This window comes from Acanthaster planci, linkage group LG18 (assembly GCF_054643075.1).
Source record: "Acanthaster planci isolate LZ-2023a linkage group LG18, COTS_SCS, whole genome shotgun sequence".
Lineage (NCBI taxonomy): Eukaryota > Metazoa > Echinodermata > Asteroidea > Valvatida > Acanthasteridae > Acanthaster > Acanthaster planci.
Window position 1 is genome coordinate 4,977,433 of NC_141794.1, and position 17,199 is coordinate 4,994,631.

The following is a 17,199-nucleotide window of genomic DNA, read 5'->3' on the forward strand; positions in this document are numbered from 1 at the left end:
TTGTACGTGAGCCTACTGCCCTTTGTTATATCATGGTTGATTAACATGTTAAGCCTGTGTTCCAATGCTCTAGGGATTAGCGAACATTCACCTGGGTTTTGTGAGGGGAAGAGTTGTTGAAATTTAAAGTGACTGAAAAAAGACTGACAGGGTTTCCATGTGAAAATTGGTACCATGTGATTGCAATATGGTATAGAAGTTCCTACCTCATATCTCTTGACAGACATGCACATTTAAGACCATTTTACCATTGGTTATTTCATTGATTTTATTTGCAATAATTTGGAGTGTCCACAGTTCATTTCATCGTACACAAAATATTTTTAAATAAAAATGCGCACTGCGTCTCGGCAGACAATGTTTTACTGCCATTTATACATGGAAGTTGACAAAAAACATTTTGCTACCCATCTCTGGGCTTCACATTATTACGAAAATCCAGTCAAATTATTTGACATTACCATTACCTGTTCAAATTTAATGTGTGTGTACATCTACAAGCCATGTCTAATGTCACCAGAAACATCACATCTATTCCATCCGATTACTCCAAACAACTGACATATACTCTACTTTTTGTGCAGCAATGAACAAAGCATAGATTTTTGTAAATTGTGACATTTTCAGTGTTATGTATGACAAGCTTTTGAGCAGCCACATCATACAAACATTACATCAATAAAATTTACTCTGTACAGAAAAAATGAAGCAGAGGTTAAAATTCAAGAAAGACAATTACTGTGTAAGCTGTGTTGAATTTCATGTCATGAAACCTTTTATCCACTGTATGCCTTGTACAGTAATATGGACAAATGATCTTGTATTATCTCCACAAGTTCAGGTTGAAAACTTCCCAGTATGACACCAGAACAGTTGGGATAACTCCCATCAGTTTTGTAATGGATAAAATCTAGCGCGTCTGTTTTCCATTCTGTTCAACACTGAACATTAATAGAAACCCCCACATTCCAAGTAATTTGCTTGCTACGTTTGAGTTTTTTCTCTCCAATCAAAATTACTTTCTATAGCAATGTGAAATGGAGAGTAATGAATTGTTAAAAAGATTCCAAAACAATTTACGTTCTATTTCAAATAGACCATACAATGTTTGATACTCAAATACATGTTCAAGAGACTGTGTTTATCCACTGTTCTTTCCCCCATCACTATACCAACAAACACCACACCTTTCAGTACAATAAAAAAACTCTGAATACATGAATGGAAAAGACAAGGCTTCATATTTTATCACTTGATCCCTGAACTTTAAACTACGCTTATACCGAGGATTCAGCTACGCAACTGAGAGAACAAAAACCCTATTTTGGCACTTCAATGAACAGACCACTGACGCACTCAAGCTCTTGGCATACTACCAATATCAAGGACTTGAGGTGAAATTCTAATTAGGTTTTTGACTTGATGTTTGAAAAAAAATGCCAGATTACAATATACAACATGAATTATACATGCTATAAAACATCTTCACAGTTTCTAACAAAACTAATGCATAAAACAGAATACCGTCTCATTTTCCATCCAATGACTGGTTTATAAATCACAGTGAAAGCAATTCAGCTACTACAATGTATTGCATCTTCAACTGTTTATTCCCCTTAAAACCTGAAGTAAACCACATCCATTAATAGTCAAGGATAAATTTCCACTTACATGTTCACGCAACATTTGAGTTGCTCATAAATTATTTTACAATGAATACAAAAATTCTGGCCTCCATGCCCAGACTGCTTGGTAAAATGTGTTTAAAAAAAAACTTGTCTCACTGCATAACATCCAAACCAAAATAGTTTTTTGTTTTTTTAATTATGACTGATTTCCAATTGATTGGCCAAGTGCAAATTCTAAGTGAAAGGAGGAGCGTCTACGGCCAAATCCTCAATTTCAAGTGTCTGTACAATCCGCCGAGGAAAAGTCTCCAGTGTATGTGTATGTAGCCAAGAAAATGTCGTACTTTTTTATAAAACAATGTCAAGAATACACTGATAAGATGCCACACAAAAAACCAAGACAAACCACCAACAATTGGGTTAATTTACAGTGTAATTTAGGCCGAGTTCGGGCGGCTTATTCTCGTATGTTCACGAACAGCTTGATTTGTTGTGGGTCAGCCACTCAACACCGGGAACGTACAACCGCTTATCACCACTAGTTATTTGTAGCATGCAAGCAACATGCAGCATAGCGGCATCGTTGCGCATTTTTCGAGAGTTAATGTTTGGGCTAACTTCTTTTCCGTAAAAAAAAATCATATCTGTCATAAAAAATTATTGTTATTTTTGCAAAACTTTCCATTGTCTCCAGTTTTGTAAGCCATCTCGATAGTTTTTACATCTTTTCAAAAATCAAATCTCACGAGTTTTTCCGTGTGTTCGTGTAAAACCCCGATAAGCAGGTGGTGTGTCAACACTGATCCCAGAACAGTGTTCTTGGGTCATGTTCCCGCCGTTCAGGAGCAAGAACACGAGACCCATGTCAAGAACAGGCCGCCCGAACTCAACCTTACAGTCTAATTCTGAGATTCAACAACTCATCCATTTTAACTTTCAGTACAACATGGTACTGTTTGAAATTCATCATTTGAAGTTTAAATGATGACTGTAGTTTTTAAAGAAATATCACCGAAATGATGGATCGTTTGGACGATCTATTCAACCATCTGGAACCAGTCCCTAGGTCGCACCACTGGTTATCAGTAGTCGGCTTCATTAATCAGTACAGAGGGAACCATTCACAAGACAGTAATTTAGATGTCATTGACCATGTGCATCTTGGGAGTTGTAGTAAATGGCAAACTGTGAGTGATGAAGATATTTCACAAAATAGTTCAACAAGGGATGTTCAAGGCTAACTGTATCGTGAGTGCACAATGCTAAAAAGCAAATAACTGTTGGTAGAACTATAGTTTGCCCCAAGCTTGCCTCTGATTCCTGGGTTATAGGGGGTTAAAACCACACCAAAGTTTATTCTCCTTCTGATCATCTATGAAACTTTCTTAGATGTGCATATTCCACAGCTATTAAACTATTCTGGCAAACGGAATTAGAAGCCATTATGGCAAGGTCATCCTGTTCTCACCAAGGCGGTATGTGTGCATTACATTTATCTTTGACCTATAGGGTATTGTGGCTTGCTAAAATGCACACCCGTGCTCAAGTTAAGACCCGTGCATGAGTGTGATGGCCCCGCAAGAATGGCATCTCCTCCTAATTGTCTGTATGCAGTGTCAAGTAAATCCCTTGGCAAGAAAATTAAAATGTAATCAGTATTTAGAGTTTCATTCCACATCATCTGCAGTAACTGGTAGGCCAGAAAAACATGAAAAATTTCTTCACTGCTGTAAAAAAATACTTATATACATACATCTGTCCACAAACTCATTACTGTATAATAATTTAGGTATTTTAAAACATACGCATGCATTTCAAAAACTTGTTTTGGTATGGCAGACTGACCATAGGTGTAGAGTAATAGGTCTTGAAATAAGCATGCAGTAGTACTCATATATCTGAATCAAACTGAAATTAATTAGACTCAAAATGAACGTAAAATTAAGCATATATGAAAAGAGAGAGAGCATTACGATTGGTTTACACTTTTTAAAAAATTATTTTAAAAAATCAAAGCAATGAGTAAATCCACAGAATCTGTTTCTGCCCAACAAAACAGATGCACAACAATCAGTTACACGTCAAGAAGTCAGCTCTGCAGTGAGCTTTTTTTTTTTTGAAAACAAGTCGCATTATCTTCCGGAAAAGTCATGCGCACTTTCGAATTGGTGAATTCTGCTTGGTTTATGCACATGTAAAAAAACCCGACACATAAAACAAATAAACTGAAAACTTACAAAATAAAATGCACCTGTCCATGTGTAGGGACATAAAAATCATAGCTTATCATTCTGTGTATTGATGATCAATGTAATTAATGATACCGACAGCATTCTATCACATCATACCTTGTCCACTGCCACACTGTTAGATGTCATTTCCCACTCTTTATTTATGGTCTTGAATGACTACTGTATCGCAAACCTTTCAACCAACTACGCTTTCAAGCACTGAATGAATACAAGCTAAAGTCAAACCCCCATGAAAGCAAATATTTGTAAAACTCAAACATTTGCTGTGATCTGTTTAAATACCTTCTCTTCTACTTTTTAGTTAAAACCAGATCATACTTTTCCTCAGTCACTATGGAAACCAAATGTCTAGTACATGGACACGTACCTTGTCCAGCCACGTATAATTTAAATAGTATAAACAGTTCCAATTTCAAACAATTACACACGAGCAGTTACCTTTAAGCAGAGTGTTTATATTACACTTAAAATGCAAAATGCCTTGTCGTGAGTTCAGAGAAGGATATTTCTGGGAAATCACCACTTCTGTCCTGCTACATGTAAAGTCAACATTGCACAGAAGAATATTCACTTTGCCTGGTGAAGTCATGACACAAATGAGTGTGTGAAAAGTTTTGATTGCGTGACATATCTCCTGACAGCGGTTTAATACAGACAAGAGATAGAGTTTCCTTGCAAGTACAAAGGGCAATGTACATTGGCATTCCCACAATATTTACTTTGAAACCATACATTTACAGTACATTTGACTCTATGTACGAATGAGAAATGCTGCATCAGTTCAAAAGAGGGTATGACCCACAAGAAAGCACCTGCCTTTGTATTTGCATACAAAATTGTGCAATTATACAGGTAAATAGTTTTGATCCATCTTCACTGTTGTGATGGAACTGAAACAAGTCAGTGCAAAACATTTGAGAACGACACATGAACAATTTGAACAAGTATGTTGTATCTTTACACAGGCATTCTACTCCCACAATTTTCTATTTTACATCCGGTGCCAGACAGAAAGGTGAGGTGTGCTTCAATCCTTTTTGTCTACGGCTGTGACATTCAACATGGCCACACCTATGAGAATAGCCAAGCCACAGACAAAAAAAAACATGGTTCAGATGCAGCCTTTGTGAGCCAGCTGAAATACAGAACTGGCTAATACTTATTTGTACACGTTATGATCCAGTTAGAACAGCAGCATTTTCTAATTTCTGATTATTTTTGGAAAGAAAATGATACGAGTAAAAACTTCTTATTCATGTCATGCTACATGTCAAATCCTCTGACTTTTGTTTTGTGGGAGATTTATGTCCTACAACCACTTCTGACTCAACTGAGGTGCAGGTCGCAAGACAGGTCACATGGCTGATGTGTGAGCTGTCATGGCTGAGTTCAACATCCCACCAAAAGTTTCATGAAACATGACAGGAGGCCGGCAATATCCTGGTACACACCAACATTTTTTTTTCATGTTTCTAAAATGTTGATTTCATCTACTTATTATATTCACTTTTTCCCCCATAACCACCATTAGAAACCATTCTATGTTCGCATCTAAATAACTCTGCTGCAGCTTAAAATTACATGTGTCCATGGTTGCAACAACAGCCACTTCCTACAGAGTTGTACGTAATTTCAAGCCGCAGCCAAGTTATTCAGACACAACTTATCACTTCTCCAAGCCATTATCAATTGATAGCGGATGGTTCCCTGTACTGGTCACCGGTATTGACAAAGAACTCTTCCAATTTCCACTGAAGTGTTTCAAACGTGGGTCGGTCGAGCGGATTGGCCTTCCAGCATTCCAGCATGATTTCATACAGCTCCTGGGGGCAACCAGGAGGACAGGGCATACGGAAACCAGTTTCCACCATGTCCAGTACTTGTTTGTTGGTGTAACCTGCGGAATCAACATTGTGAAAGAGCCATAAGGGACGTGAACTGTGAAACATGTTGTTTTAACTGAGGGATACAGTAGAATTTGCCTCCTGACGTAGTCTGTTTAAACTCTCAATAGTAAGGCTGTGCAGAATATCTGAATTTAAAACCAAATATTTGATTCATTATCGAATATTTGAATATTATTTTTTTGTTCGAATGCAAAATTCATGAAAAAGGAGGGAGATTTTTTGTTTGTTTTAAATGAGAAAAATTGCACTATGGAGGCTTGAAACCAAGCAGATTCAAATGAAAAGTGACAGAAACCTTACAACGATTCAAAAGGCACATTATTCATTAAAAAATTTTAAAGGGATAGACACTTTCAACAGGAAAAGAAGTGTTATGCGTTTCTTAAATCTTGCTAAATTGTGGCTGGAGATACTCATAGACGTGTAAAGCTATTTTAGTGATTATAATGAACAACTGTGTACGTTATTGCAACTAATTTTGTATATTGTTTGTTCCTCAAAAATCTGCCAGTCGGTAGGAGTGAATATTCAAATGTTCGATCAAATTGAAGGTCAAATATTCAAATAGTGAATTATTCATATTGACTCAGCCCTACTCAATAGATCAGTTCATAATGCTGGTTTTACTCTACCACTCAAAGCAATGGTACCTGTTAAAAACAGCAAAATAAAAACTGATTATGAATTAAATTAATCACAAGTCTGCATTCTCAAGGGTTGTAAGTAAAATAATTGTACTTCTTGGACCCTTCCACCTTGCAGCCTATGAGACATTGGATGAAAATAACAACGGTCTCTGATAAATAATAAAGTTCACACTACTCTTCAAATTTTGTTAAAAGATTATTTATGAATGACCGTCCTGCTCCTAAATGCAAAAGTTTCAGCAAACTCAACCACAAGTCAATACACATATTTAAAAATTACATTATGAAAAACAGTTTTGGAAGAACAACCACTGTTTCAGTATACAAGTACGTGTCTTTTTTTGCGGGGGGGTAAACCTGTAGCAGGAAGAAATCTGTTGAATAGATTTTCAGGAGAGCATGGATAAGATGCATTTTTTCATCTCAAACTGTACATATATTTAGTCAAATATAACTCACTCTTGTAACAATCCCTTTGTAATTAAGCCCATTTGGTGTTAGCCTCCGGACTGTTTTTTTTTACCTGCATATGGTATCCTGCCATATGTAACAATCTCTGTGAGCAGAATCCCAAAGGACCAAACGTCAGATTTGATGGTGAAGGCAAGGTAGTTAGCTGCTTCTGGGGCTGTCCATTTGATTGGAAACTTGGCACCAACACGTGACTCGTAAATATCATCCTGAAACAGCCAAAACATTGATACACGTCTGTTAAGAGTGCCAACTGTTTCAAATTTGGGGGGGGGGGGGAGGAGGGCAGGGAGGGGAAGAAGCCAGTGGCTTAGCCAGGGGGTGGGGGAAACAACCATCTTCTGGGAAACTCTTGCCCTCTGGATAATTGGGCTTTGGGGGGGGGGGGAAGAGCTTCTGCCATGCCAACTGTAGTGTATAGATACCCTTTACTGTAGTGTAGACACAGACCTATTGTCCACTATGAATCAAGTTGGAATTCCTCCCCCCACCCCCTTAAAAATAGCCGGGCTTCGCTTTGGCCCCTTCTCAGAAGAGTCTGGCTACACCACTGGAAGACGCATTTCATATTGGCAATTTCTCAAATGAAACTTTCTATTTGAACGAATATTTTCACTTGCCATTACGTGGCCCTGTTTCAAATCAAGCATGTTGTATACATGTAAGTGCTTCATGCATGGAAGGCAAACTGAAAGAAGGGGTAAATTAAAGATCACAGATAGTTTAGGAGTATCTTCTTACAGTATTTAAGATTTCACCAAACTTAATGCATCTGTCTATGGAGTCGAGCTGATGAAATGTATTTCACTATGTGACTCTCAGTATCGATACGACACCAATTTATTAAGTCCAACTGTTTAATACGCGTATATTGGCAAATAATAATTTCTATATAATTTTCAATGGGAAAACCCCACCTTGATGATCCTTGCCAGGCCAAAGTCAGCCACTTTGCATATGTTGGATTCTCCCACCAGGACATTCCTGGCGGCTAGATCCCTGTGTATGTAGCTCTGTTTCTCCAGGTAGGCCATGCCGGACGCAACCTGCGAGGCCATGTCGATTAACTCAGGTAGCTTCAGCATTCGGCCTTTTGCTGCAATGACACAGTGAAAAAAGAATCTTTTGGTGAGGAAATGAACTCAATTGAATATTGTCACTCCATCAGAGTAACAGCTGAGCTGGTCACTGCAAACAAATTCCACCCTTGCCAAAAAAAGGCTAGTTTTATTACATACTGCTTGAACTGTAAATGTGTAGACCCACACATTGAAACAACATCACAGTCCTTTGTGTTACATATCCTGCTATGAATCTTTCCTCAAGTTCTTGTCAGGCATGTACAAAAATGAAAGCAATGGTCAGCTGTGCCTTCAAGCTAACTTCAGGAAGTCAGATGGAAAAATGAATATTTCTTATTTCACAGTCAAATTGTGAAAACAGTCATTACATTTTCATTCAACAGATTTGTGTGTTTTAACATCTGTGGAAGCATCCTGGGGAATGTTATTCTGTTCTGCTTTTAGTAACTTCGCTCAGCAAATGTGCCCCGACTAGTCCAACTGATTTTGAGAAAATCAAAACAAAGAACAAAGCTATTAAAATCATTTAAATCAAAGCAAATAGTAAGAGGAAGGTCCCTTGGAAAAAAAACACTAAATATAGTTTGTGTACGTGTAGGCTTACGTACGAGTACATGCTGTGGCAAAGAACTGTTTTAGCAAGTTGTATCTTTATAAGGAAATGGACTGATGAAATTCATGTTTTCAGATAAAAAAAGCTCCTATTACATACCCATAACATGGTTTGTTGCTGTTAACGACCTGGGTTGTTAGTATTTAGAGAGAGAGTCGTGACATGTCATCATTCCTTTCGAATACTCACAATAGCACAAAGGCCAAGCAATATATTCCGTCAACATCCATGCATTTAGGTATGTTAGCAGAGCAAGTTTTGTCAATGTTGTAAAGCAAAAACCTGCACTTTATCCCTACCTTAATTAATACATAATATGTCCAAGATATGTCACATATGAAATTCAATTACCTGTATTACCAATTATTCCTAACACATGGGTTGAGATCCAATTATTGAAGTGGGTTGAAAGACTCACCTGTCTGTAAGTAATCCAGCAGAGCCCCATTGATCATGAGTTCTGTAACGATGTACATGGGTTCCTCCATGGTGCAGACTGCATACAGCTGGATCAGCTTCGGGTGTCTCAGCTTCTTCATGATTTGAGCCTCTTTAAGGAAGTCGTCTTTGTTCATAGTACCTGCCAAGTGCAATTACAAGGAATCAGGAACTAAGCAGTGCTTGTCTCAACATTTTGTCTACACTCATTCTAGTTATAGTTTCCTGATACACCTGTAAATATGACTCCTGAACACAAAACGTGTTCGGCTATGTGAAAAGATCATGTTGTTTGTAGCCTTTACTTCCTCTTTTGAAAGAATCGTTGGGTAAAATGAAGTATTCCAGAGATGAATGAAAATGGAACAATGAACATCTGCTGCGACAAAAGTACTACACTGCAGCTACATGTATCTCTGTTTTCTCACGTGAAAACACGAGGATTGCGGACAGATTGTCTTAGACAGACAGAACAGACAAAACAGAACTACAACGGGACCTCATCTTCCATCATGTCCATACAGACAGCCAATGCTGAAGCTTGGGCTTCTCTTTGACCATACCTGGTTTCAAAGTCTTGATTGCGACCGGGGTCGTGTTGTTCCAAAGTCCCTCCCACACCTCCCCAAACTGCCCACCTCCTAGCCTCTTGACCATTTGCAGGGAGCTCCTGGGGATCTCCCACTGGTCAGCCGTGTTGTAGGACAGCCCAATCGTCTGTGGCTTCTCCACCTGAATCGGTTTGGAATTTCAGGTGTGAATATTCACGTGCCAGTGCAACTGAACAGTTTATCAGCAGACTGATTGTAATCACTGTAATTATACAGTAGATAACACATCATATTGGTATGTCCATATAAATCCTATCAGTTAAGGACAGACTCACACCTGAGGTAATACTTGAACAATGCATTACACATTTGATTATGCCGTTGGAAGCACTGAACGTACCCATGAGCAGAAATGGCCAACATTAGCCAACCCTAACCGCCCAAGGGTTGCTGGACCTAACCTTCCCCAATCACACAAACTTCAACACCTTGGAAAAACACTCTTACCTCACAGTACCCAATCCCACAGACTTCAACAGTACTCCTGCTGCAAGAGTACTCAATCCCACAAACTCCAACAGGTCTTTACCTGTGTGATTCTGTTTGATTGGGTACAGCAGGCCCACTGCACAGTACAAAGAGCATGGACAGGCAATACCTATTCAAACAAACTCACACACCATCATGCTGCATATCCATCCCAAACTGCTGGGATAAAGTGAGAGGGCCACAGTACCCATTCAGTCCCAATTCAACACGGTATGGGCAGGCCCACAGTACCCATTCACACAAAATTAAACACCAGATAGTAAGCTACCAGTACCCAATGCCACAAACTCACACACTTTACTGGTGTTGAATTCTGTGTGGTTAAGGAAGGTTAGGGTTAATATGTACACATGTCCCTTCAACCTCTATGTCCATGGGAGTATTTTATCTTTCCAAAGTGCACAAAACCGCCACAGTGAAACACACATGTACATGTAAGCACGTTCCCTCTATTCAAAAGGCCTAAACATGCCTTTATATGTCACAGCAATTGAATTATTTGAGAAACAAAAGCTCACCACTATTTACAAATAAATAACACAAACTAGTGAATACAATGTGAAAAGCATCTTACCAGTACACATGGTTTGCGGAGGTTGACACACAGCCCGTCAGCTTCCACTGTGTAGTGCTTGACAAGGTCTGACAGAGTGCTGAATGTGGACCGCCTTGCGATGAAATAGCCTCCATGATCCAACTGACGTATTCTGTAATGCTTAACGGTGTCACCATCTCGTACTGAAAAAGATAAATAGATTTGTCAACAATGTAACATCTGCTGATTGTGACCAACAATTGTTCTTTATGCCTAGCGTGCACTGCATAGAACAAAATGTACCTTCCTTTACAACTATAGATTTAGAAATCATATGTTACTATTTTAGATGTACTTCTTTGATTTCATTTAATTGCATTTGAGGAGTAAAGAATGGCCTTTCTTATTTTGTTTGATTTCAAGATTTGTCTTTTAATTAGAGCTAAGTAGCCACACCGTACAAACTACATGAGCATGTGCAACTTAAATGTAAACATGAAAATATTCTGCTGTTATGTCAATTCAGCAACAAATATATTTCCATAAAAATAAAGAAAAAATTCCATTCTGGATGGCAGGTGTAGCAAAAATATCATCTCTTCCCTGAATGGCCGAGTTTGGGCGGCTTGTTCTCGTATGTTCACGAACGAGTCGATTTGCTGTTCCTCGGTCAGCCGCTTGAATGCTGGGAACATACAACCGGTTATCGGTACTAGCTATTTGTAGCATGCAAGCAACATGGCGGCGTCTTTATGCATTCTTCGAGAGTTTATGTTTGGATAATTGGGCTAACTTCTTTTCCATTAAAAATCATTTCTGTCATGGAAAATTATTGTTAATTTTGGAAAACTTTCCATTGTCTCCAGCTTTGTAAGCCCTCTCGATAGTTTTCCCAGCTTTTCAAAAATCAAATCTCATGAGTTTTTCTGTGTATTCGTTTACAACCCTGACGAGGAGGTGGTGTGTGAACCTGTTCCGAGAGCAGTATTCTTGGGTAATGTTCCCGCCGTTCGAGCACAAGAACACAAAACTTGTGTCAAGAACAGGCCGCCCAAACTCGACCGATGTGTCACTGATGGTACCCGTACGGAATGCAGGGCATAATGTGTACCTCAGTTACATGTACGTGAACCAGGTAACCCTAACAGCCTGGTAATTTTTGCTAAGATGCAACCTCAGTCGTTCAAAAAGTCTTCCATGGAAAAATTGGATATAATCTAATCCTCCATTTTTTCTGGCATAAGTTTCTTGGACAGGTTACTACCACCTCAATCCTTCCAAAATCCTCTGCCGATTCCTGTCAGCATGTTGAGGCAGTGTGAATGACATCCAGCAGCATCACACCAGCACACACTGGTCTTAACTTGACCCACGGCAGAGTAATGAACAAAACAAGGTCTGTCCCAAAACCCTGACCCAATGTATCTTTCAAAATCAGCCACACATTTGCCACCCAGCCTCAATGTCTTAGGATCCTCCACGATAAATGCAAGGTGGATTTTGGAGTATTTGGGGGAAGTAATTGAGCCTTGAGACACACAATTTCATTCTTACGTGACAAGGAGAAGTCTCCCCTCCTACTTTCGCTCTCCCTGATCAGGAAAGATCCATGCTCGTTCTGTGGCAGCAGTAACTTCTTCTCTGCATCTACTCGCTTTATATTTTGGAAATACCATCTGAAAAAGGGCAAAAGAAAACTTTAGCTACAAGATACATGTACGGTACTAGATTGCGCGAAGATGTGTACATGTACATGCACAGAAATAAACAGATTTCATTCATTATCTCAGTCTTCGTTTGTCACTGTGCACACGTGTGGCCTCACCAAATATAGTGTGTACTGATGAGCAAGGAAGTTATTATGTGTTCCATTTACATGTACATGTAAATACATATTCCACATACATCCATGTGTCTACGTAAACAGGTTTAATTTCATTAAAGAAGTGAGCATTAAAGTTAGCATACACATGTATGTGTGATACATTAGCAATACAACTGGGTAAGGAAACCTGCTGTGTGATAACAAAATAGTATATCAATCATATCTTCCTGTTGAACTACATGTAGCCAGTAGTTTTGTGTACTCACATACATGTACACATGAGCATGTCATCTACATATGTGATTTATGTAATGGCGAGATTGTAGCACCAAATTTGGAGAGCAAGCACAAACATGTATGCAAGGCAAGGACATACAAGATATGGTAAGCACTTTCCAGGCATCTAGAACATATGTTTAATCAATGTATCTTCTATTCTGAGGCTACAAAGACTCTCCATAATCATTTACATGCATGTCATGTTTATCCCCCAGTCAAGACCACATTGAGAGGGATATGATTGAAACCGTGCGCTTGATAAGCATAGAGAAATGATCTTCATGCTTCTGAGTAATTGATTATCTTGGCACAAATACGGTACAATAAATGTCAAACATTCGCTTCCTTAAAAAGTCATTTGAACTGCATGTACAGTGTCTTCAAAGAGGATGCTTTCAATTCCTTTACAAGGAATTCTAATAAGTGACAAACAAAATATTTCTTGTGAAAGGTAAATAATGGTTTTTCACCCACAAGACTTGAAAGGTAATGTGCACACTGCATCCAGCAAACGCAAAACATGCAATACAAGGTTACACCTTTGAACAGTTGGTCATATTCAATTTGTTCAGACGTTACCAATCCAGACAATAGACTCAGTCAAACACATTCCACTGAGTTCATAAATCTCAATGCACTACATGTTTGGTTTTTAGGGTCCTTAACAAAAACCATGGCTAGTTGTATCAATGCCTTCTTCATGTACATGTACATGTACAACACCTGTCAAGGCTACATGTATATGTACATGTATGCCACTAAAGGATGTCAACATGATCAGGTACATGTTGGACTGTGTCCTAAGCACAGACAGCCCTCAGGGTAACTTAATGCTGAATACTTAATGCAATTTTAGACAGGATCTGGTTACATACATGTAAATGTATTGTTTACACTAACTACCAAGTACATGTACATCAGTGTATGTCAAATATATGCACATTTATGTTGGCAAAACATACCAAATTGCATTACACATGACTCAGCCCAACCATAATTTTCTTTATGAATCAATTGTGAAGTGGATAACAGTTTGGTTTCCTGTGTAAATACAATGAGATTCCTTGAATTTTTTGTAAAGGAAACGTGCATACATGTACACACGTATCCATTTACAGAGAAATGTACGTGCACACACATACCTGGTACACCAAGATAAGTCTGCTGTTCATTTTAAAAATTCAATTTGTTTTCAGACACAAAATTAACCAAACTAATGCAGTGTGTGTCTACACTTGACTAAAAACTATAACTATTACTTATTAAAATATGATAGCAGTCCTAGAATATTACATGTAGCTCAACACAAGAGAGTTGGGCATTGACATAAGGGATATCACTTCCTACTTCAAAATGAATATCAGACTGAGGCCTGTGGTAACATCATAGAAATAAATCTCTATTTTGAGTTGAGTAGTTATGAGTGCTACATGTACCAGAAGTTGTTTCTACTGGTTTTGTTTTAACTTGATCTCCTCGGTAACACTGAAACAACCGGTACTCAGAACTGGGTTCATTACAATACGGGGGTTAAATGTTTTCTGATCAATTTTGAGCTATCTGTTAGACCTGTGAACTTCATTGTTTGCGAGGAAAGAAGTGTCAGAACCATGTCTGACGCCGCCTGCCTCAAAATCCACAGTAAATTTATCGAGTGCACATGCGCTAACTCTCAACTAAGTGGTGCACAAGGGCATGGGAGTGAACATACCTGAAAACTGTTTGCGATTCTTCTGTAAAGCAGAGTACAAATCTTTTTTACAGGTGCATTTACAATGTACATTACTAAAACTCGACTTGGACAAAAATGTGGCTTGACTTGACACACCATCATGTTTGCATGCAACTGAGAGAAAGATGGTGGTCTCGTGCTTCATCAAATGTTTCATTTCCCTGCGTGAATCCGGATGTGAATTTGCCCCTTTTTTCTTAGATAATTACACAGCGTGAGATTCTTTTGAATGATAAAACTTCTTTTGATGCTTTAGCATGATTTTCAAGTTGTTGACGCTTTGTTGAGGCTGATCATGTTTGGTGATGCATGCTTACTGATGCTTGTTGACCTGAAGTCCATTTGCCTCTATGTGCTGAACCACCCTTTGTCACTGGAATCCCCCAAAGTAAAGGTATCCATTTTTAAACTTGGTGTTTATGAAACAATTGTGGATACCAGAACATACCCAACACAACTACACTATTTACATGTACTACCATGGTACATGTATCATATATGGCTTCACGGCAGCCAGGTCCCTGATTTTGGCCTTGTTGTGAAGCCTGGTTAGTTTGCACAGTAAATAACCAAATTACAGACCGGACAACTACAGTTACAGACATTTGGACTGTGCTAACGATGCCAACAATGCGTAAACCAGACATGCCAGTCTTTGCATTAGGAACAACGTTGACAATGATCAGGATGACATATACACCAAGAGGCATGATCTGCATCAAAAAAGGTCAACAACTGTTAATTAATATACGTATATATATATACACGGATGTAGGCCCTACTGAATATGATATTTAAAAGCCTAATTAATATTGCCAATACACTACTTCCACGAGAAACATGCTTGTATTTTTTCACATTTTGTTGATGCTAAATGACGTGAATGATATGACCCGATGAATGGGGTTCATTACACACTTCGCCTCTCCATGCTCTGAAACTCACGGAGAAGCAGTGGGCATGATTAACCCAATTATTCCTGCAGTCTTTGAGGGGTATATAAATATCCACGAGTCACCACAATTCGCGCACTTAGTACTTCAACCAAAATTCGTTCTTAAATAAACAAAATTTTTATAGCTTCATTCTCACTAGTTGAAAGTTTGACTGAATACTACATGGAATAATGTTATGAAGAACATAGGATGTCACCAAAGCAAACAGGAACAATGTCGTCTGCAAACGAGTTGGATTGGCTGTAGTAAAACTTACATCACCACAATTCACACACATACATGCACGTTGCAAACATCATTTTATGGGGTATCGGTAATGCCCTTCTTCTGAAAAATCTGCCAGTTAATATCTCTTGAATGAAGAATTATTGTTTGCATTAATTACTTTGGTTTGGTGATGTAGCTTGAGGAAAAAACATTTACATTCACCATAGCCTGCCTTCCCATCACTTCTCTTTTTTTGTTCTAGTTTTTAATTTTTTTCAATTTGACTTCAAGTTACAGCGTGGCATGAATTTTTGTTCCTTCAAATAAATCATAATTAGCATTAATGTGAGTAGCAGATCTGGATATTGTGACAAAACGTCTTTCTACAGGAGTATGTGTATTTCTGAAAAAAGTCCCCAAATACAGTGCCACCCTATCCCCGCCCATCATTTGCGACGGAAATCTTAAAATATAAGGTGCGCAATTCTTTTTCAGGCTCCGTAATTTTTATAACGCCCTGAACATATTTGGCGGAAGTTGATTGAAGTCGTCACTACATGTAGTGCCTGAACTGGACATCAGTAACACTGATGAGCAAACAGTGATCATTTTATCGATTTTCTAGACTATTTCAACCAGTTCATCTTTCCCAAATTTTCCCTGGGAAAGCAGCTAATCCACACATAACTGAAAAAAGAAAAAGTGACTATCAATGGATCATTGACAGTAAATGAACGTCAGTGCATAATTTCATTCAAGATTCAAACGATGAGAGAGTTGAATGCACAAAGATTTGTATGCGCAAATTAAGGGTAAGATAGCTCCACGATATTTACCTTGTTAACAAAAATGGTGATAATTAATATACGTGATAACCTTAATTTGGCAGGTTGTTATGATCGTGTACGCCACATACTTACGGTTCTGATTCCAGTGATTGCACTTTGGCTACATAATTACAAGGAATGTATCCCTCCTTCTTCGTGGTTCTTGATCGGGCTAGCCACCAGTCCCCATTGTCATTCTGCACTTCAAGTTCTTCCCCTTTCCTGAAACTCAAGTCCTCGTTGGTTCTGGCATCGTAGTCAAACAAGGCGACATACAGTTTGAAGCCGGGGGCAACCGCTGTGGATGGGCCGGCGGGCTGACGGGGCAAAGCATCGGTGTGTATTCTATGCTGCTGAGGCTGGTGGTTGTGAGCGGAGTTGGGGACTTGTGCCTGTTGTTGCTGCTGCAAGGCGATGTTTGTTTGCACGCCAGCCTGGGGGTTGTATTTCCTTTCCTTCGATGGTCCGTCACAGCAATTCCCCATGATGAGGAATTATCACACACTTTCCTTCTGCAGAAACATGTACCAGTACACAGTGGCCAGTAAAGTTGACGTTTCCGGTGAAAATATGAGAACCCTTTTGGTACTCGAAAAACAAGGAAGTAACGAGGAATGGCCGAGTTGTGATGATCGGGTTCATAACCGGCCGCATTACGCCGGACTACATCAAAATGACAGCGTGAGTCATAAGAAAATAA

General features: G+C 38.8%; 1 protein-coding gene across 1 annotated transcript; it reads right to left on the reverse strand.

The window, feature by feature from the left end:
* Positions 1 to 242: 242 nt before the first annotated feature.
* frk (fyn related Src family tyrosine kinase) lies at positions 243 to 17,162 on the reverse strand. The gene is made up of 8 exons (XM_022246562.2): positions 16,593 to 17,162; positions 12,228 to 12,349; positions 10,713 to 10,876; positions 9,602 to 9,770; positions 9,019 to 9,180; positions 7,823 to 8,001; positions 6,958 to 7,114; positions 243 to 5,777 (listed from the first exon to the last, which is right to left on the reverse strand). Exons 1-8 carry the CDS (start codon positions 16,982 to 16,984, stop codon positions 5,566 to 5,568), a joined length of 1,557 nt encoding a protein of 518 aa, XP_022102254.1. The 5' UTR covers positions 16,985 to 17,162; the 3' UTR covers positions 243 to 5,565.
* Positions 17,163 to 17,199: the final 37 nt, after the last annotated feature.

What these genes read in the sequence shown, in the direction of transcription:
- frk (XM_022246562.2), bottom strand. Translation starts at nt 16,984, where the DNA reads ATGGGGAATTGCTGTGACGGACCATCGAAGGAAAGGAAATACAACCCC. An exon ending in CAATCACTGGAATCAGAACC is followed by an intron (nt 12,350 to 16,592) that starts GTAAGTATGTGG and finishes GCCCTTTTTCAG; the next exon opens with ATGGTATTTCCAAAATATAA. An exon ending in TGGCAGGATACCATATGCAG is followed by an intron (nt 5,778 to 6,957) that starts GTAAAAAAAAAC and finishes TTGATTCCGCAG; the next exon opens with GTTACACCAACAAACAAGTA.